At 43.5% G+C, this 23,253-nt stretch overlaps 1 protein-coding gene across 1 annotated transcript in view; it reads left to right on the forward strand.

Moving 5' to 3' along the window:
• ME1 (malic enzyme 1) overlaps positions 1 to 23,253 on the forward strand; it is a 356,512-nt gene that overhangs the window by 77,280 nt on the left and 255,979 nt on the right. The window contains exon 3 of the mRNA XM_077487320.1: positions 4,410 to 4,559. Coding sequence (XP_077343446.1) covers positions 4,410 to 4,559 — 150 coding nt within the window. The remainder of the gene's footprint in view (positions 1 to 4,409; positions 4,560 to 23,253) is intronic.

The raw sequence follows: 23,253 nt of genomic DNA on the forward strand, positions 1-23,253 counted from the left end.
GATGTACTGTGAAGATACAGGAAGGATATACAAACTCCATGCAAATATTGTCCTTGGTTCAAGCCAAACCCTGGACCCTTCTGCAAAGCTAGAATGTTAACCATTAATGTGTTTCTAAAGGATTGTTTTAACACACATGTTATACTTGCCCTGACCCTCCTCTTCTTGGGTCCCCTGATGGCACTCTCCACTCCACCTCTTCAGTATCTTGCTATGTCTATAGATACACATAGCATGGCCCATCCCTGCCCCCCCCCCCCACTCCCTTCTCACTGGATTTGATTGACAGCAGCAGGAGCCAATGGTTTTTGCAGCTGTCTTTATGTCCAGAGAGCAGGCCCAGGTAAGTATTCAGAGGAGGCTAATCTTGGAAGGTGTTTTACCTTAATGCAGAGGCAACATTAAGCTGAAAAACATTTAGCCATTACAGACACTTTAAATGTTTGTGTCACATTTATATTAATAGTTCAGTTTCAGTGCTAGAAAGGTGTATTTGATTAAATACAGAATTAAACAGGTCAGCAAATTGAATCATCCATGCTTTTTGCTATTTTGGAGAGTTTGTAGTCTATATCCCAGCTAATATTAAGTGTAGCACTTACCCTTGAAGATGCAGCTGATGTTTTGGACCTTAGATTTCAGATGTCAATGACCTTTCCAGCAATACCAAATCCTTTGGCACACCAAGGCTAACTAAGGGGAATTTATCTGGGAAATATTCCCAACAAGGCAATGAAGCAGAATAGCAATAACAGTAAAAAAATAGCAGCTAATGAATTGTCACAACACCACAAATAATAAAAGGACCTCTGCACCTGACCCCTGAAACTAGGGAGGTCCTAACTAAAGGGGTGGTACTTAAAGTGAAAGGTCCTTCAGCCCCTCCATACCCCCAACCACTGGCGAGTGTAGCTTAGCTGTTGGGGCCCAAAATTCCTGCATTGGAGTTCTCAGGTAAGGGTGGATCCCACAATACAGGTGTAGGTACCCAAAATATTTCCCAAGCTGGGGGTAACACTGTCCCTTTAGTTGGCAGGGAAGCTGTGGCCAGCGGACTTTCACCAACAAGTAGTCTATGATTACAACTTTTTCCGCTCTTGAACATTCAGAACCGATGATGTTGGCGATCACTCAGGATGCTCCCTGGCAGCTGTGACCTCTGTACAGATGTGGCAGTCCAGTCCTTCATTCTCTGACACTGCGGCAAAGAGTAGCAGGTAGCTCTCCAACACAGCAACTCTCTCTAGTGGTCCCCTCTCATGCTCCCCACGAGACTGCTCAGGCTCCCCTCTCCCCTTTACCTTCTCCTGCAGATCCCTGTACTCCAGGGACTTTAGTCCCTTCGAATGATTGACTTGCTAAAGCCCCATGTACACTATTAGATTTTCTGAAGATTTTTTTCTTCAGATTTACCAAAACCATATAATATGAGGTCAAACCTTAAAAGTTTCAATTTGTATGCATTCAGGCAGGCCCTTGCACTACATGTTTTTGATAAACCTGAAGCCAAAAATCTGCAGAAAATCTAATAGTGTGTATGAGACTTTAGAAACTGTATCCTGGGGACTATAGGTGCACAGCAGCCAACCAGTATCCTTTTTTATGCTCTGAGTTGGTAGGGGACCTGTCAAATGCTCTCTGCAGAGTGATCCAAAAGCAGATCGCTCTTCAGAGAGCAATGAGCGCGTGAACAAGCCCTTATTTATTTTTAAAATTATGTTTTACAATATTATTGTATTTAATTCTTTACATTTGTAACAGACCTGTTGGGGGACTTGGATGACTCAGCAGCACTGCAGAATAAATGAACAGGAAGCACTCTGTATAGATGCTTCCTGTTTGTTCACAAACTGAAGCATAGTAAACACAAGTAACTATTCTTAAATTATGAATGAATACAGAAGCAGTCGGTACCAATTTTTCACTGTGTTCATACAGAAAATGAAGAGACTCCTAAACATGTTTACTGGTCCCCCCACTTTCCATCTTGACACCTATCCTCCTGTGCCCCACAGTAGCTGAAAGTTAGAGGGAGGGAAAGGAAGATAAGCAAACAGTACTGCGGGAAGTGGAGGGTACACAGGGGGATCGAAGCTGTGTGAAGGGGGGTTGATTGGGGTGGTAGAGGGGTGAAATTGCAGGAACTGATCCCCCAGTGGCTGCAGCATCTACACACCAGCCAGAGAGAGAGGAGAAGAACGCTGCACTGGAGAGGGAGTCAAAGCCCCTGTACACACGGTCGGAGATTTCCACAACCAAATCCGTCGGATTTTGCCCGTCAGATCTTGTCTGTCGGATCTTGTCCGAAACTGTTGCATACACATGGTCGGACAAAGTTGGCGAAAAATCCGATCTTTCAGAACGTGATGACGTAATTTCGTTACGATGGGACTACATTGAGGCTAGTAGCCAATAGCTTTGATGTAGGAATTTGATCTGAGCATGCGTGGCACTTGGTCTGATCAAAATTCTCTACACATGATCGGAGTATGTCCGATCAGCCCAGTTGGTCGGGAAATATTTCCAACATGTTGGAAAATTGGGTCCGACGGATATTCCGACGGTATCAGTCCGATGCATACCACACACAGTCGGATTATCCGACGACACTGTCCGATAGGACACATTCTGATGGATTCTCCGACCGTGTATACAAGGGCAAAGAAGGATCGGTTTCATGGATTTCCCCCGCCACTCCAAACACTCTGTCCTGCATTTCAGTTGCCCAGGCTCCCCTGTTGAATTGATAGGGCCCAGGACCCATACAGGAAGGCCAGCATCGCACCCATATCAGTGGTCCTGGTCATGCCTCCCTGTTGAGTCGCAGCTAGAGCTGTGGAATGGGCAGGAGCATGTGTTTTGCTGATTGCACAGTTCTCTGCAGTTAGGACTCCTTGTAGGGGTCTATCTGACCATTGCAGCAAGGACCGTTGCTCATAGGCAGGTAGCATCAGTCTTCTCTAGAGCATGCCATTGGGATCTGAAGCTTTTATGTTGCTGGTGAAAATATTATCAATGGACTATATCTGTTTGTCAGCACATTCTGTGTATCTATGAGATATACCATAAGACTTTTAAATTGGGCTTTGACACACGTCATGAAGAAACTTGGATCTACTTCTGAAAATTGCTCGGTTGCCTCTGTTTTCAAAGCCCATCTCAACATACCCTCAACCTCACTTCCCTCCTGTCTCAACCCTTTTTGCAGTTTTTTAATGATCTTTTAGAGTGTGTTATACTAGCAAAGTTTCTTAGTGCAGAGGTTGGTAATACAGTGCTGCAAATGTGTCCATGACAGCCTGTCCTCTGCTAACATTATCGCCAACAGACTTCCGGACCCTAGGAGGCCTCCAGGAATGGACAGTAAATAGGAAGTGTCCACATCACACAGGTGATGAACTGGATACTCAAAGAAGAGCGAACATTTGGGATCCGAATGTCATGTGACCAAGGATTTAGGTGAGTAAAATGAGAAATTAGGTGGTTTATGTTTGTTTGTTTTACACCAGCAATTAGTTAGAGGGAAGTTGGGGGAGCAAAGAATTCAGCATAAATTAGTTGGCGTTGTATCCACAAAAGTCAAAATTCCTGATCTGCATACATATTTTGGGTGAGTAAATTTGGATGTTTTCAAAGCTTCGAAAGTTCATGCGGTTAGCAATGTGCCCAAGTATTTCCCTCAGGATTTGTTCAATTAAGCGGGGGCAGGGGGGGGGGCGGTGGGGGCTCGGGGCATAGCAGAGAACTGTGGTTTTACCCCCAGTGACCCAACAGAAAGTAGTGTGGTGGATGATATAGCATTAGAGGGGGGCTAGACCTTTAACAAAAATACTTTACTTTTGATGCTGTTAATACATGTAAACAAAGACTTTTTAATCTGTATTTGTAAAAATGTGATAAGTGCATGTCATTTAGCTGTTTCTGGTCATTGAACAAAATTGTAATCTGCATTCTGTAGCCAGAATTCCATGCTGATTGTCCTCAAGAAACCTGAACCACTATCCTAACTTGGCTTCTCCTGTAATAGTTCTGGCTCTGCTACAGACTTACAAGATGAAAAACTGTTTATAATAGCCAAGCATTGCGGTTTATTAATGTGCTTGGCAAAGGGTTCATTAACTGGCAGATGAGCTGACATGGCAAAGAATGGTTTGTAATCTTAAGCAGGTGTTCTCAAAAGAATTGCCTTGTTATGGCTTCCTGGGGACAGTTTATAATACCAGGACCAAGTATGGAAAATAGGGAGGTTGGTATTTTGGTGTATATCACCAAGGTTTCTCCCTTGGTATTGGGTATGTTTGTGGGTACATGAGAAGACATTTTAGAAAATGAATTGTATGTATAACAATCATCTATTACATCACATTACTATTTTTCAGGTCATTTTTTATTCATTTTTAATCATGCAGGTATATTTTGCTGATGGGATTGCAAGATCGGAATGAAAAGTTGTTTTACAAAGTTTTGACATCTGATATTGAGAGATTCATGCCTATTGTTTATACTCCCACTGTGGGCTTGGCTTGTCAACAGTATGGCTTAGCATTCCGAAGACCAAGGTATTGTGAACCAGCATTTCAGTAATTATTTTTGTAAAATATACAGTTACAATTGCCTTGAAAAAGTATTCATACCCCTTGAAATGTTCCACATTTTGTCATTTTACAACCAAAGACGTGAATGTATTTTATTGGGATTTTATGTGATAGACCAACAAAAAGTGGCACATAATTGTGACGTGAAAGGAAAATGATACATTGTTTTAATTTTTTTTTTACAAATATCAGAAAAGTGTGGCATGCATTTGTATTCAGCCCCCCTGAGTCAATACTAATAGACTAATAGAACCACATTACGCTGCAATTACAGCTGCAGGTCTTTTTTGGGTATGTCCCTACCAGCTTTGCCAGAGAGTGAAATTTTTGCCCATTCTTCTTTGCAAAATAGCTTAAGCTCTGGCAGATTGGACAGAGAGCATCTGTGAACAGCAATTTTCAAATCTTGTCACGGATTCTGAATTGGAGTTAGGTTTAGACTTTGACTGGGCCATTCTAATACATGAATATGCTTTGCTTTGATCTAAGCCATTCCATTGTAGCTTTGGCTGTAATGTTTAGGGTCTTTGTCCTGCTGGAATGTGAACCATCTTCCCATCAACTCTGACCAGCTTCCCTGTCCCTGCTGAAGAAAAGCATCCCCACAATCATGTTTCATGGTGTTATATAGAAAAGGGGAATGAGGGTGGGAAGATGGAACAGTTGCTGAAGCTGGCCATAAAGAAATGGGGTTAGAATTATGGCCAGCTTCAGCAACTGTTCCATCCCACCCTCATTCCCCATTTCTATATATCAATCTGGATGATGGTACTTTGTTAATTTTGACTAAATAAAAATGTTATAGGAGGCTATACTCCAAATCCAATATATGGTTCATGTAGGTGATGGTTTGCTCAGGGTGATTTGCAGTATTAGTTTACCGACATACATAGCATTTTGCCTTTAGGCCAAAAAGGTAAATTTTCATCTCATCTGACCAGAGCATCTTGTTCCAGGGGTGGACTGACTGGTTGGTCCATGGTTCAAGGGCCCGAGCACTGCAGCGCCACCTGCTGAAACTCTTAGGGCTCCTGCGGGCCCCCGACGACCATCTTTTCAGGCCTGAGCGCTGCCTCAGTGGGTAAGGGGGGGTGAGTGCCGCCGGATCACACAGAGTGTGGAAGTCCCACTTACAATCCATCCACTGTCATCCGATGAAACGCTTCTTGGTTCCTTTGACAAATGTCACACCAATGGTGGGGGACGTGTGAGCATAAGCCTATAGAGAGGAAAGAACACTGGTACACAAATTAGCAGTTAAGTTCCTTCAGCCACAGTGTATTTCAAGTTTTCTCCAGTGGTAATGAGGATGGAGGAGATGATGGTGAGGTCACTGATGCGACTTGGGTGCCAGATAGAGCAGAGGAGGAAAGTGAGGGTGAAACACAACCCCAATGAGGTAGCCATCATGGAAGAGTAGAGAGCAGCCACCCTATTCCATCACATTGTGAAGCTGTTATCTCCCAACCCACTTCCCGCAGCTGAGATGTCTGGGCCTTTTTTAGCACACGTGCAGCTGATCGTACTGTTGCAATTTGCAAACTTTGTCTCAAGCACATCAAGCGTGGCAAAAACACCAGCCATTTAGGTACCACATGCTTGGCAAGGCATTTAACCTCCACCACTCATTGGCAAGAGCACCTGAAAGCCACACAAAAGGGGCGCAAATGTGTTCCTCCTCCTTTCTTACTCACTTCAGTCTGCCCCTACTATACCTCATGACCTCTCAACAGCCTCCACTGACAGAGATGATGTTTTTGGGATGTGGAATTCCTGCAGGACTTCAAGGCTGCCTAGTGTTGTGGGTGTTGATTTTATCTGGAAGATTTTTTTTTGGTGTAGGTTTTATGGGCACAATTAACACCCAAAGAAAGACCAATCCCCCCCCCCCTTGTTTGGCAGACTTGCTTTCATCAAGAGTACCTATATAAGGTTACGGTGTGAAGGTACCACCGACATCCAAAGACCAATTTTTCTGCACTTGTCACTTCTATCCAAAGTCTGTGGAAGCGACACCAGAATTTATCCAAAAAATATCTAATCTTGTTCCCAGTGCACTACAGCCTCCTCATACAGACTGGCTCAACAAGCCAGTGGACAGTGCATGGAGGAAGAGGACATACCAGCCAGCCACAGCAGGGCCATGGTATGAGACCGATAAAGCCCACAAATTGTTTGACGGATTCGTTCCATCTGACCTTTGCTGTCAAAGTCTAGCCCTGTGTACACGGCATCATTTGTCCTGGAGGAGGGCCTCTCTAACAGAGACTCCCTAATGGACACTGTTGGAGAGAGACCCCTCCTCCCAGGTCCCATTAGACTCTGATGTGGACTCTAATAGGGTCTCAAAAGGTTGCTTTCTAACAGACTGTCTAATGGACACTGTTCGAGAGAGACCCCCTCTCCCAGGTCCCATTAAAAAAAAAAGACTGACAGGGGGCCCTTAGTTTATTCGGTCCGGGAGTCCTGACTCCTGAGTGTTTTCAATCTGCCCCTGCCTTCTTCCACTTGTTTGCTCTGTTCCCCATATGGCTTCTCGCAAACTTCTTATGGCTTTCTTTCAACAATTACTTTCTTCTTGCCACTCTTCCTTAAAGCCAGATTTGTGGAGTGAAGGACTTATAGTTGTCCTGTGGACAGATTCTCCCACCTAAGCTGTGGATCTCTGCAGCTCCTTCAGAGTTACCATGGGCCTTTTGGCTGCTTCTCTGATTAATGCTCTCCTTGCCCGGCTTGTCATTTTAGGTGGACGGCCATGCCTTGATAGGTTTGCAGTTGTGCCATACTCTTTTTATTTTCAGATGATACATTGAACAGTGCTCTGTGAGATGTTCAAAGCTTGGGATGTTTTTTTATAACCTAACCCTGCTTTAAACTTTTCCACAACTTTATCCCTGACCTATATGGTTTGTTCCTTGGCCTTCATTATGTTGTTTGTTCACTAAAGTTTTCTAACACACGCCTGAGGGCTTCACAGAACAGCTGTGTTTATACTGAGATTAAATTACACACAGGACACAGATGGACTCTATTTACTAATTAGGTGACTTATGAAGCCAACTGGTTCCACTAGGTTTTAGTTAGGGGTACCTTATGTCGGGAAGCATCCCAAACAAAAGAGTTTGAGTCCATGGTTTTAAATATTCAAAATGGCAAAAAGGTTGGGGAGTGCCAGATAAAAAATATTTAGGAGTTTTGGTAACAGAATAATTTTCAGCAGATTTATGCGGCCCATTACCCCATGGGGAAGGTGTGCCCAGTTTTGTGTTTTGCTTTTAATTAGTGCAAATAGGGGTTCTATATTTAGCTTAGTATAAGCTATATTTAATTCTGTTTCTGTAGTATTTGTTTCGGGGTAAGCAGGTGTGCATGGCATTTAAACATAGACAATCATCCCTGATTATGCCTTTTTTTTCAAAGGCTTCACTACACATGTTTATAGTGAAAGATGAAAAATGCTCATGATTTACCATTAGTAAAGTGGTAGGGCTCTTTCGCATGGGTAGCAGTGCCTACTGCCCTGTTAAAAATGATCTGTGGTGGACTGGTTTTCAGAGGGCAGTATAGCAATGGCTATCAGTTGCTCATCATGGGGTGATCCTGCTACCTCCTGATTGTCTGTATGCTTTTTTCTTTTTCTTTGTTTTAACCTGCTTGGTGGTATTCCCGAGTCTGGCTCAGGGTGGAATTTCAGTACCACAAGCGGTAGCCCCGAGCCAGACTCGGGATCACATTGCAGGATACAGGGAGACTTGCTTACCTTGTCCCCTGGATCCAGTGATGTCCCCCTGCTGTGTGTGCAAGCCTTCCTCCGCTCGATTCACACAGTGCCCGAGTGCCGCCGAGCTATGTTCCCTGCGACGTTACGACGCACGGGAGCGGAGATCGGCGCCAAATTCAAAAAAAGTAAAAACACAATACATATACAGTACTGTAATCTTACAGATTACAGTACTGTATAATAAAAATACACATCCTCTTTCTTCCTAGTGGTCTGTCCAGTGCCCTGCATGCACTTTTATGTTAAAAAAAGCAGTTTTTTTCTGCCTGGAATTTGGAGATTGTACATAGCAACCAAAAAGTGTCCCTTTATGTCAAAACAGCGATAATAAATTAGAATCACTTGCAGAATTGAGCGACAGCGATTTGTGGGGAGATCCGTCATCAAACACTAAATATAATGACAGCGACAATTCTGCAAATGAGCAAATTTCTGTGTTTTTGGATTTGATTACATTATTGAATAATTTTTATTATTATTTGTTATCATTTTTTTTAGTTATTTATTATATTATAAACTTTATCATACCCGGGATGTCTACTAGACTCTTGTTTGAACAGATTTAAGAGAGTTATTCCTAAGAATTGCAGGCCTACAATATAAAACGCCAAATTTCCATGCAAAATAATTGTACCGCTTTCATCACCTAAAATCAGAAATAATCATACCGCCAGGGAGGTTAAGCTGAAAATTTGACAGGTGGTACTACCTGTCAAACTTTGCAGACTGAGTTAAAATTGCCATGCCTGCAAAACAAAGCAAATTTACCATGGGATGGTAAAACAGTTTTTCAGCTGTATGTTTTTACTGTTCCTCAATCACCCATGTGAAAGGGCCCTTAAGTTTTAAGATAACATTTCTTTAGTAAGGGGTCCCTCCTTGGCATGGCATAATAGCACATTATGAAATACTTAGACCTTAGAACGAAGCCCCCACAGCGGCACCCGGTCCCCGCTGAGGAGGCTGACCTATTCCCCTGGCATTTCTGCCAGGTTCATGGGCTTCAGCGCTGTGAGTGGGCCAGAGCCGCAATGACGTCAATCCCACACATGCGGGCGGGAGGCCCTTGTACACACGGTCGGACATTCCAACAACAAAATCCGTCGGATTTTGTCCGAAACTGGACAAAGTTGTCTGAAAATCCGATCGTTCGTAACGTGATGACATTATTTAGTTATGACGGGACTACGTTCAGGTTAGTAGCCAATAGCTTTGGTCTAGGAATTTGATCTGAGCATGCATGGCACTTTGTGTGATCGGAATTCTCTACAAACGATCGGACAAAGTCCAATCGGATCATGTTGTCGGAAAATTTTATAGCCAAGCTCTCAAACTATGTCCGTTGGATATTCCGACGGAAACAGTCCGATGGAGCCCACACACGGTCGTATTATCTGACAACGCGGTCCGATCGGACATTTTCCGTCGGAATATCCGACCGTGTGTACAAGGGCTAAGACAGATTGTGTGGATTTACCGGTCCCTCTTCTGATTACAGATACCCAGTAGGCATACTTTTGACTTCATCCCAGAACCAGCATGAGACTATAAGCTGTTGGCCAAGCTGGAAGTGACTGTTGCTATACAGGCAAGCCTCATGCTGTTCCAAGGCTAAACCTACCCGTGTGCAGCTTTATACATTATTGCACCTGCTCCTAGACTAGCTTCAACCTCAGGTGCTGACCCCTACTAATAAGTCTTTCTAAAGAACTGTGCTTCCTAAAGAACTCTGGGAGTGTTGTTACCCTGCTCCAATCTGATGGGTTGTGAGTAACGCTGATAATGAGAACAAGTGGGTGTCATCTGTGTGTACAATGATGTAAAAGACTATCACATGGCCCATGTAACCCTGTCAACCCCAGTGGGAACTGCTGCACTTAACGTTGGAGTGATGCCAGGGTTGCAACATGACTTGTTTGTCTGGTGAGACTGTCCCTTATTCTGATTCTTATGGGTTCCCCTAAATGGGGGAACCCAATGATAAAATAACTAATTCTACACTGTAGCTTTAAAAAAAGGTTATTTCATGTCGGCAGAAATGTCATCCAGGAGAGAAAGACCTGGATCCCCTTGGGGCATTTGCAGGATTAGAAGTAAAGGCCCCCTTCTCTGAGCCAGACCTGTCTGATTTCGAGCTCTCACAACATTTTTTGTAGTGCTCATTTGAGAGACCCCAAACTGATCCCCGCCAGGGGCCAGGTCACAGAGTTAAACAGTTAGCCACAGCAATCTGGGACAGATTGCGGTTTTCCCATTTTGCTGTGAATAATCTGCTGTGCAGAGTAAATAAAGAATAATGAAGTGGTTGAACTAGTGGTACCTCAGCCTTTTAGGCTTGTGGGTCATCTTTGAGTGGCTAAAACTCAGCAGCTGCTTTGTTTGCCTGGAGTATACCAGGAAATCAAGGACTTTTGTGAGTCCTGGCCAACCAGTTCAAGTAACTGCTCCAACATGCTATTTTTGGAGTTTGCTGTTATTGCTTCCAAATATCAAGGTACCCTTCAAACACATAGGGGAAACCAATACATTTTAGTGGTCTTTGACTATGCTATTAGATATCCAGGTGGGCATTGATTTAAGTGTATGATATAAATGTAAAGTGCTGCGTAAATTGTCGGTGCTATATCAATACCTGTAATACATTTTTCAAAATACAATAAAAATGATGAAGGTCTACCAGCCCACAAAAGGGAAAGCTCTACCAAAACTAGCATGTTAACCTAATTAAACACTGGATAGAGAGAGAGACAGTAGGTCAGAAAATTCCAGAAGATCTTGACAGTCATATTAAAAAAGTAAGATTAGTAGAAACCTCCCACTCTCACTCTCAAAGAGAGGAGGCCTAGGAATTCTTGCAGAAAAATTGAGAAAAGTTGTAAAACTTGCCAAGCTTATCTAATGTAATTGAGTAGCATATTCTTGCCAACCTTAGTGTCTCTGTGAACCGCATTCCTGAAGCTGGACATGAGGTTATAACCATGTAGCTTAAAAATAAGTGGGATAATGCTGCATAAACGAACGTTAGCGGAAAACACGCTCCACACATTGCAGAAGGCTAGATTAGATCTCTTGGAGGAACTAAACATTCCAATCAGGAGGAAATATATCCTTATGCAACGAAATTATTATGAATTTGGTAACAAAACAGGAAAACTCTTAGCTAGAGCAATCCAAAATCGAAAAGCAATGTCCACGATTCATCACATAGTTGATCCGCAAGGCCAAAAGATTAAATCCCCATCTGGAATAGTAGATCAATTTAAAAAATTTTACTCAAATCTTTATAATCTCCCTCACCATCCCTCAGTAGGAACACAACATGACAGAATCCAAAAGATGACGGAATTTCTGGACGATAATTGTCCAGGGAGTATTTCTGACGACATAGCCACAGATTTAGAGAAGCCAATATCGAAAGAAGAAATCTTTACCGCCCTTAAACAGCTAAAACCGGGTAAAAGCCCTGGCCCAGACGGTTTGCCTACACTATATTATAAAACCTTCTCGGACATGCTTATTCCGCATATCACTGAACTATTTAACAAACTTCCTGACTCCCCATCGCTTCACATGGAACTCCATGAAGCACACATTACAATGATTCCGAAACCAGGGAAAGATGATTCTTTGGTCCCTAATTACAGACCAATTTCGCTTATAAACGTAGACATGAAGCTTTACGCAAAAATTATAGCGAATCGCATTCTCCCTTTCTTACCCTCCCTTGTTTCCTTGGACCAAGTAGGTTTCGTTCCGGGTTGGGAGGCGCGGGACAACACGCTAAAAGCGATCAATGTCCATAAGTGGCCATCTGCTTCTCAAACTCCGGGCTTCTTTCTGTCGTTGGACGCGGAGAAGGCGTTCGACAGAGTGGCTTGGGACTACATGCTGGCCACCCTCAGAAAAATGGGCTTCAAAGAACGTACCTTACAATATATTATGGCACTTTACTCATCCCCCACAGCCAGAATTACGGTTAATGGTTATGTGTCGGACGCCTTCTCCTTATCCAACGGAACAAGGCAGGGATGCCCACTATCTCCGATTCTATTTATTTTAACGATTGAACCCATGCTTCACAGGCTTCGAACAAACACGAATATTAAGGGAATCCAAATTAAGGGCGAGACTTACAAAGTGGCAGCGTACGCGGACAATATCCTCTTATTTCTAGCAGACCCAATCACTACCTTACCCAATTTACTCCAAGATTTCGCTCAATTTAAAACGATAGCGAACCTCCAAATTAATTTCAATAAATCCAAGGCCCTCAACATTACGCTACCCGACGCAGTGCTGACACAATGCCAAACAAACTTTCCCTTTAGTTGGGAAAAACATGCCATCACATATTTGGGAATTCAATTACCGACTAAGTTGTCAGACCTGTATCCCCGCTACTATCTACCACTACTTAACTCCATTAGGACAGACTTGCAAAACTAGAAAATTCCTACTATCTCGTGGTTCGGGAGAGCGGCGATTCTAAAAATGAATATCCTCCCCAGGTTCCTATACCTCTTACAAACGATTCCAATCACCCTTCCCTCCACGTTTTTCACGACATTCAAAACTCTCTGCTCCCAATATGTTTGGGCTAACAAAAAAGCTTGTATTAAGTGGGAGACTCTGACTCTTCCCAAATTACAAGGGGGTCTGGGAATCCCAGACCTATGAAAATATCAATGGGCATGCCAATTGACCAGAATCGTGGATTGGCACGTCCACAGACAGAACAAAGCCTGGGTAGCGATTGAAGAGGCATTTGCTCACGCACCGATACATCTACTCCCGTGGATAGGCACTGACCCCACTCCGACAACACTCTCATCTCACCCTTTGATAAGCACTACACTTAACACTTGGAAAACAGTTTGTCACAAAACAAAAATTTCTTCCACACATGGCTCGCTTACCTCATTAGAGTACAATTCGGAATTCACCCCTGGTATTCAAGCGCCATATACCACTGACGACGTCCCTAGAGATTACGTGCGAGCAGGGTCCTTTTTTGATAAGGGTAGAATGCTCACATTCCAATCTCTACTGACTAAATTTCCGGACAGGAAGATACCCTTCTTTAATTTCCTTCAAATCAGACATTTTTTACTCAATAAGTACCCCGCAAATACGTGGTGCAGGGAATTGACTCCGTTTGAACAGCTTTGTACTAGGAAAACTCCACAGAGACATCTCATTTCTGAGCTTTATGCTATCCTCTTTCCTACTACAAATGACTTAGTGGATTCGGTGCGCGCAAAATGGGCGTCGGATACAGGCCTGGAACTGACACAAGATGATTGGGGAAAAATACTGATAAACATTCACAAGGGTTCTAGGAATGTATCCGTACAAGAAAACGGCTTTAAACTCTATTCCCGATGGTATAGGACCCCGGATATTTTACACAAATACTACACGACGGTACCCTCAATATGCTGGAGATGCGGTGAAGCAGTAGGAACTATCTTGCACATCTGGTGGGACTGCCAAGCACTTAGATCGTACTGGCAGGCTATCCACCAACTCATCTCTACCATAACAACCTTTACACTAGACTTCACGCCTGCACAATATTTACTTCATCATACAGCCATGACACAAAGTCACTACAGAAAATCCGTTGTAATACACTTAGTTAATGCAGCCAAAATGTGCATTCCGGTTTATTGGAAATCTACTACGACTCCCTGTATTAAGGATTGGATACGTAGAGTGAAAAGGATAATGGAAATGGAAGAAATCACGCATCAACTCCTTGACACCTCACCCAAATTCACTAACACCTGGGCATGTTGGATACACTTCCAAACATCGGAAGAATATAAGCGGTACATGACTGACTGAAGGTTTGACCTGAGGGTTGCTTCCATCTGATACTTTAGAGGGCACCCCACTCTTTGACAAAGCCACGTATTGCTCTTAGAAAATAAACTTATACCTACCCTCCCCTTTCCCTTACACATTTTCCTGCCCTCTCCCCCCCCCCCCTCCCTGTATAATGATGCTGGTCATCACTTATTCTACTTATAGATATATAACTATAGCTCACACTCTAGTTGCAGCGAACAATTGGAAGAGTTGTAGAGGAATTTTACCGAATTACTCGCCTTATGCAGCTGGGGGTACTCCAGTTGCTAACTACTTCCACCCGCATAAAGGTTCTACGAAGTTAGATATTAAAGTTACTCGCACCTCGTAAGAGGAGAAATACGTAAACAACTATTTGACAACTTGTTGTTATGTTAGGAATTACTACTACTGTTGTTTGTTACAAATGTCATGTACCTACTGCTTCTGCTGTATGTTTTGAATCTCTCAATAAAAAGATCTTGAAAAAAAAATAAAAAAAATAAGTGGGATCATTGTGAAGTCCTCCAGTAGTTGGTCAAGCACATTAGTTCTAGTGTGAACCCTAAGAAAAGCAAGATTGGAGAAGGCCCAGGACGTATGGTATGTTGTAGGCAAATACATGATCAAACCAAAGCTGGACATGTTTCCTCACAAAAAGAGTAGGTATGCTCTTTTTCTCAGTGTAGCGCTGGCTCCTGAAGAGCATGCGCTATATGTTTTGAAAGTTAATGTTACACCTGAACTGCAGTTTGGTTTGGGTACAATTGTTCCAAATTTGGACCTCAGCATCAGTCTGACGGGACTATAGGATGTTCAGTCTGGCCATATGGGGGCACTGTCTCTTCTGGCAGGCATGGAACCACAGTTTGGTTGAGTGCTTTAAGGTTACTTTCTCTCGGAGCCCGCCCAGTGGGATTGTCACTCTTGCTGTGCTTTCTGGGAGAGGGCACTTAAGATGCGGATGTCACGTGGTTCGGGGTTCTGGTCCAGAAGTATGTTCTGACTCCATGGTCCTGGTCCTCCTGACCAGCCCCCGGGAAGGCTGTAGCCTGGGGTGTGGATCCACCCGACTTATTGTCTCGGGGCTGGCTAGCCCGAGGCAAGGAAACGAAAGAAGGATTCTGAGGTGGTCCGGTGCCGTCTCCGGTAGTTGGAGAGACCCAGTAACTTTGTAGCTAACCAGGGGAGGACTCTTCAGAAGAAGGCCACATATGGGTTGGTTTCTTAGCAAGAGCCTGGTGGGGCTGAAGTAGCTAAGTGAATGTAGTCTCGACAAACTGGCTGAAAGATCCAGGTATCACACGAGTGTTCCACAAGTTTTAGTTTCCTGCATGTTCTACAACAACGTCTGTGGCAGAGACTTGCTCCTGAGTTAAGCACCTGGTTGGCTGTTGGCCTTGTGAGAGAGGGACTATCCAACTTCAGTGAACATCCAGTTGTGAGTGGCTATTCTGTGGATTTAGTCAAAGCAAGCAAGTCCTTCATTATTGACTTTGACATTAAGAGTACCTGAACTTTATTCCTAACCCTCTGATCCTATTTTAAGAGACTGTTCGTTGACTACGTTTCTTGCAAATAAAAATCCCTTTATGCGGATCTGTCGTCAGTCTCTAGAGTTACTGGGCCATCTACCACGGGACACCCCTAGACACAAATCGAGCAGGAGAAGGTAACGGTAAGCCCAAATAAAACCAGCAGCTCCTTCGGGGGTTAGTGCTACATCAGCATTGTGGGGTATTAGAGTATCCTCAACTTTTCCAGCTTAGCCACTTCTTTGACAGACCTCAAAAAGGGATAAACTTCCACTGTAATTCACTAGAGTCCTGAGGTAGAAGCAACATTCTTTCAGTTGAGGCAGGCTTTTTTGCCAAGAACCAGTCCTTGAACCCCTGAATTTTCACAAAGAGTTTTTAGTCAAAACAAATGCTTCAAAACTGGTGCTGGATAGAGTCTTGTCCAAATTAGTTGATGAAGGAGAGCACCTTGTATACCTGAGCTCACTCTGGTCGAAAGGGAGTGTCTTGTGATAAAGTGGACTTTATGGACATTCTGGTACTACTTGTTGTGCTGACCCTTCATGTGTCATACCTGGATGGCACAAAATAAAGACAGGATTTCCCGGATCACAGGTGGTTGCTCACTCTTCATGATTTCAAGTTTACAGTGGTGCATAGACCAAGGAGAGTGCATCAGAATGCAAATGCCCTTTCTGTGTCCTCTTGTTGTTTTGTCTGAGGTGTTCAGACCCCTGAAATAAACTGTCAAGGGCAGGGTTAAGAGGGAGATAATTTTGGAGGGAAAATTTTCCTCTACAGCCCTGCCCAATAAACAGATGAGCTCAGAGAGTCACAGTTGATTGTGAAGAAAGCTGTTTGCACCTAGGATCATTGTGAAAGGTGACTCAGGGCTCATTGAAAGGTTTGCATATCATTCGAAGGGGCACTCGTCAAGGCTGCCCACTTTCGCCCCTATTATTTGTTTTGGCCATGGAACCTCTAGCGGAGTCGATTCGTTCACATCCTGACGTCAAAGGCATCGAAGTGGCGGGTTTTCCACATAAAATTTCGCTATTTGCAGATGATATCCTGTTAACTTTGACTTCACCCAGACTTTCCCTACCTAACTTGTTTTCTCTCTTGGAGACTTTTGCGTCCCTTTCGGGTCTACGAGTTAACCCTACTAAGTCCAAAGCTATGTCGGTAAATCTTTCATCCCTAGAATTATTCTCTATAAAAGCAAATTTCCCTTTTCAATGGCTTCCTTCATTACCCTATTTGGAAATTCATATCACCCCTAAGTATGGGTTTGTACCAGGCCAATTTTCCTTCTCTTTTTCGTAAACTAGATGCATTGCTGTCCTCCTGGTCCCACTGTCCGATCTCCTGGTTTGGCAGAATTACAGCGGTCCGTATGACCTATCTCCCTAAGTTATTATATTTCTTTAGGGTTCTGCCCATCCCAATTGCCCCCCACATACTGCGAATCTATCAGCGTAAACTTCTGAAATTTATATGGGGGTCCTCTCGTCCTAGAATTAACAAACAGACATTGTACGCCAGGCGGATTGAGGGGGGCCTGTCGGTCCCTAATCTTCGGGCGTACTATCTGGCGGCGAATATCGCCCCAATCACTCTCCTCCACGATAATTACCAAATGCCACGGTGGGCCACTATTGACCTGGTCGACTCACACCCCACACCCATCTCGTCCATACCATGGCTTCCTCCCGCGAAGCGCCCAAAGGGGCTTGGACCGTGTATGGTCCATTCGCTACGCCTCTGGGACTCGATAAAATATTCAGCGAATCTCATATCCCCCCATTTGCCTTTACTACGCCTTGCGCACTGCCTAGTTGCGACAATCCAGGCCAGTTTTCTTGGTGGGCGAATAGGGGCTTTACAGATGTTTATTCACTGCTTACCCCTATGAAAATAATCTCCTTTGAAACGCTTCGTTCCTCCCATGACATTCCCTTGCGGGAACATTATAGTTACCTACAAATTAAGCACTTTCTCCAGCAACTCCTTCGGGCCCAGCCTACTCCGTACACTCTGACCTCCTTTGAAAAGATATGTAGGGCTACTCCTCACTCCCCGGGGACTATATCCCTACTATACTCTTCTATCATTTCTATTAGCAAACCCCCCGTAAACAAATATTATCTCCAATGGGAGAAGGACCTAGCGAGACGGCTGGACCCGGAGGACTGGCAGACTATGACATTATCTCTCATGAAAAGTTCAAGGAATGTCCTTATTCTTGAAAATGCATATAAAGTCTTTTATAGGTGGTATTATACGCCCGACAGGCTAGCGAGATTTATCCCCTCTCATTCTTCTCATTGTTTTAGGGGCTGCCCGATAACAGGGTCTATGGCACATATTTGGTGGACATGCCCAAAAGTTTGCAGACTCTGGGTCAGGGTCTATGCACTGCTACGGAATATGTTTCATACCAACCTGAAAAGAGATCCATATGAAGCCCTACTTTGTAAACCTATCCAAGAGCTTCTTTGCTCAGAGCGCCAACTAGCCCAACATCTTTTTAATGCAACAAAATTGACCATTGCGCGCTCTTGGAAAACTCCTGTACTCAGCTTTGAGGCAGTTAAAAATCGTATGAATGACATCATGGTTAACGAGAAACTAACGTCTTTAACCTCCGACACACACAATAAATTTCTTAGAACCTGGAGTCCCTGGATATCTTGTAACCCGGCCTCCAGATTTGATAGTCGCTTGATGTCAATCTAAGGGCTCTGTGCGCACCCCCCCCCCTTCCCTAGTGGAACGGACTCTCTCCCCTCTTTTTCTTTTGGTCTTTCCTATTCATCTTCTCTACCCTCCTTCTGACTTTTGCTTCTAACCTACTTTTTCCTTTCTCTTGTCTATATGTGTACTCCTTCCTCTGACCTAGGTTGTGAAGGACCCACATGTGTCTTGCTGGTTATGATGGTTGGAAATAGTCAAACCCGACAGATTGCACTATATTTTAATTTTTTCTCCTCTCTTATATAACGTCCTTTTGATTTACTTATAAGTGATTGTTCATTTTGGGTGCGTTTGTTTTTTACCGTTTTCCAACACTCATGTTGATGTACACCATGCTAAACATGTAATATTCCGCTGTCGGGATTTTTTTTTATATATTTTTTTCTCTCTTTTATTGATATCTAATGTAACCAGCAACCATTTGGATATTCTTGTTATGTTTTACTTGTTAATAAAACTTTTGTAAAAGAAAGGTTTGCATATCTAGAACTTTCCTGGTTGGTGCACCAGAGTAGCTGTTATTATTTGAATCTGTACTGAAGTTAAGAACATATCTTCCTCTGTTTAAAGACTACATTGAAGAAAAAAAAAAGTGTTTATTTTATGGGCTTTTTTTTCAATAAATCGGACTTTGTTTATAAACTGTGTTCGGGAGACCTGTTTCCCCTCTGATTTTGACACATTATCAGTTATTTGTGTAGCCCTCTTTTGGGGGGTTATGGGAAATGGCCCTCCCCAAACAGGATATTGCGCTAAACCTGTAGGTAAATATGAGAATCGGAACCTTTGCTAAGTAGACGCGTAGGTTTGACAATAAAGTTGGCAGTACCTCCACCCAGGACAGGGAGGAGGGAATTCTATCCTAGGAAATTGTTGCATAATTCAGTCAAAGTAATTGGGAGCAGAGTAACTACTGCATCCAGCATATAACATTACCATAAATATAAAGATGCACACCAGTATGTAAATAATACAAGCTTTATATAAGAAAAGGTGAAATAATAGTACTTACATCCAATGTACAGTCATGTATGATCATCAAAGGGCCCAACAAGTGTCCTTTTGGAATTATGCACTTATACCTGGGTAAATATACACATTCACAAAAAAGTCGACGCTGTGTAAAATTTACATAAAACAGAATGCAATGATTGGCAAATCTCATACACCCATATTTTATGCATAATATAAAATAGAAACCAAATAAAATGTCTATACTGAAAAAATGTGCCATTTTAAGAAAAAGGTAATTTTGAAATTGATGGCAGCGACCCGTATCCAAAAAAGTTGGGACAAGGCAACAAAAAACTGGCAACGTAAGTGGCACTAACAACAAAGGGTTGGAAGCATATTTTGCAGCAATTTAGGTTAATAGGAAAAGGCCAGTTGAGTGGGTATAAAAAGGGCATCTTAAAGAGCCAGAGTGTCTCAGAAGAAAAGATGGGAGAGGTTCACCAATCTTCCACAGAATACAGAGTACAGGGTTCAGGAGTGCAGAGTTCATGAGTGCGCTACGTACAGAGTGCAGAGTTCATGAGTGCGCTATGTTCAGAGTGCAGGGTTCATGAGTGCGCTATGTTCAGAGTGCAGGGTTCATGAGTGCGCTACGTACAGAGTGCAGGGTTTATGAGTGCGCTACCTACAGAGTGCAGGGTTCATGAGTGCGCTACGTACAGAGTGCAAGGTTCATGAGTGCGCTACGTACAGAGTGCAGGGTTCATGAGTGCGCTACGTACAGAGTGCAGGGTTCATGAGTGCGCTACGTACAGAGTGCAGGGTTCATGAATGCGCTACGTACAGAGTGCAGGGTTCATGAGTGCGCTACGTACAGAGTGCAGGGTTCATGAGTGCGCTACGTACAGAGTGCAGGGTTCATGAGTGCGCTACGTACAGAGTGCAGGGTTCATGAGTGCGCTACGTACAGAGTGCAGGGTTCATGAGTGCGCTACGTACAGAGTGCAGGGTTCATGAGTGCGCTACGTACAGAGTGCAGGGTTCATGAGTGCACTATGTAGAGAGTATAGAATTCAAGAGTGCACTATGTAGAGAGTATAGAATTCAAGAATGCACTATGTACAGAGTTCATGGTTCAGGAGTGAGCTATGTACAGGTTGTTGTGTTCAGGAGTTTGCTATGCACAGTGTGCAGAGTTCATGAGTGCTTCATGCACAGAGGGATGGGTTCTGGAGTGCATAGAGTGCAGGGTTCAGGAGTGTGCTACATATAGAATGCAGGGTTCAGGATTGCATTACATTAGGATTACAAGGCTCAGGAGTGTACTATGTATAGAGTCCAGGAGTGCAATACACAGAGCTGGAAGCATATTTTGCATCAATTTAGGTTAATAGGAAAAGGTCAGTTGCATGATTGGGTATAAAAAGGGCATCTTAAAGAGCCAGATTGTCTCCGAAGTAAAGATGGGAGAGGTTCACCAAACTTCCACAGAGTACAGGGTTCAGGAGTGTATAGAGTGCAACGTTCAGGAATGGGCTACGTACAGAGTGCAGGGTTCATGATGAGTGCACTACGTACACAGTGCAGGGTCCAGGAGTGTACTATGTACAGAGTACAGGATTCAAGAGTGCACTATGTACAGAGGGTTCAGGGTTCAGGAGCGAGCTATGTACAGGGTGTTGGGTTCAGGAGTGTGCTATGTACAGTGTGCAGAGTTCATGAGTGCTTTATGCACAGTGGTGGATTCTGGAGTGCACAGAGTGCAGGGATCAGGAGTGTGCTACATATAGAATGCAGGGTTCAGGATTGCATTGCATTAGGATTACAAGGCTCAGAAGTCTAATATGTATAGAGTGCAGGGTTGAGGAGCATGTTATGTACAGGTTACAGGGCCCAGGAGTGTGATACACACACACACACACACACACACACACACACACACACACACACACACACACAGTGCAGAGTTCAGGAGTGTGCTAGGTACAGAGAGCAGAGTTCATGATTGCACTGTGTACAGAGAACAGGGTTCATAAGTGTGCTACAAAAAGGATGTAGGGTTTAGGAATGCACTACATCAAGAGTGGAGGAAAAACAAAAATAGAGCAGCACAACAGAATCCACTATAGTGTAGTACATTGTATTTAACGGCGCACATAAATCGAAAAAAACAAGCTAAAAGTAATGCACTTAAAAAGGGAGGAGGTCAAGAACAACACTGTCACAACATAAGGAAAGTGTCTTTGTGCATCTAGTCCAGGCTGGGGGATGTATCGGCATGCTTAAGCTGATCACACAAGAGATCAGAGCCATCCGTCCGTTGCAGAGATCAGGATGTGCAGGGCAAGGAGATTCTGTGGCAACTGCTGGGAAAGGGGCCCTGTCAATTGTAAACACTGAGTGACGAGCACAGGACGTATAAGCCCTGTATCAGCTCATGAATAAATAAAAAAAATAATTATATAAAACACAAACCGGGCACTTTATTCGTTACATCTTGCTAGTACTGGGTTGGTACCCCTTTTGCCTTCAGAACTGCCTTAATTCTTTGCGGTATAGATTCAACAAGGTGTTGGAGACATTCTTCGAGATTTTGGTCCATATTGACATGATAGCATCACGCAGTTGCTGCAGATTTGTTGGCTGCACATCCATGATGTGAATCTCCCATTCTATCACATCCCAAAGGTGCTCTATTGGATTGAGATCTGGTGACTGTGGAGGCCATTGGAGTACAGAGAACTCATTGTCATGTTCAAGAAACCAGTGGTGAGATGATTTGAGCTTTGTGACATGGTTCATTATCCTGGTGGAAGTAGCCATCAGAAGATGTGTATAGTAGTCATGAAGGGATGGACATGGTCAGCAACAATACTCAGGTATGACATTTAAACGATACTCAGTTGGTATTAAGGGGCCAAAAGTGTGCCAAGAAAATATCTCCCATTACACCACCATCTTCAGCCTGAACTGTTTATACAAGGCAAAATGCATCCATGCTTTCATGTTGTTTATACCAAATTCTGACCCTACCATCTGAATGTCACAGCTCAAATCAAGACTCATCAGACCAGGCAACATTTTTCCAATCTTCTGTTGTCCAATTTTGTTGAGCCTGTGCGAATTGTAGCCTCCGTTTCCTGTTCTTGGCTAACAGGAATGGCACTCAATGTGGTCTACTGCTGCTGTAGCCCATCTGCTTCAAAGTTCGATCTGTTGTTCATTCAGAGATGTTATTATGCATACCTTGGTTGTTACGAGTGGTTATTTGCGTTACTGTTGCCTTTCTATCATCTAAAACTTCTGCCCATTCTCCTCTGACATCAACAAGGCATTTTCGTCCACACAACTGTCACTCACTGGATATTTTCTCTTTTTTTGGACTATTCTCTATAAACCCTAAAGATGGTTGTGCATGAAAATCCCAGTAGATCAGCATTTTTTCAAATACTCAGACCAGCCCATCTGGCACCAACAACCATGCCACGTTCAAAGTCACTTAAATCCCCTTTCTTCCCCATTCTGATGCTCGGTTTGAACTTCAGCAATTTGTCTTCACCACGTCTAGATGCCGAGTTACTTCCATGCGATTGGCCGATTAGCAATTTGTGTTATATATATATATAGCGCCCTGCTCCTGATGAGCTATTCAGGGCACTACTCAGGGCAGACAGTACACTTGCAATACAAATCAATACAGGAGGGATCAGGGGACACTGCTCGTGTGAGCTTACAATCTAGAAGGGAGAGTGAAGTAGAAACAAAAGGGAATAACTGTGGGGGTGAGCTGATGGAGAAA

The sequence above is a fragment of the Lithobates pipiens genome, unplaced genomic scaffold, assembly GCF_037356315.1.
Source record: "Lithobates pipiens isolate NorthernLeopardFrog02 unplaced genomic scaffold, aLitPip1_a1.2 Scaffold_18, whole genome shotgun sequence".
NCBI lineage: Eukaryota > Metazoa > Chordata > Amphibia > Anura > Ranidae > Lithobates > Lithobates pipiens.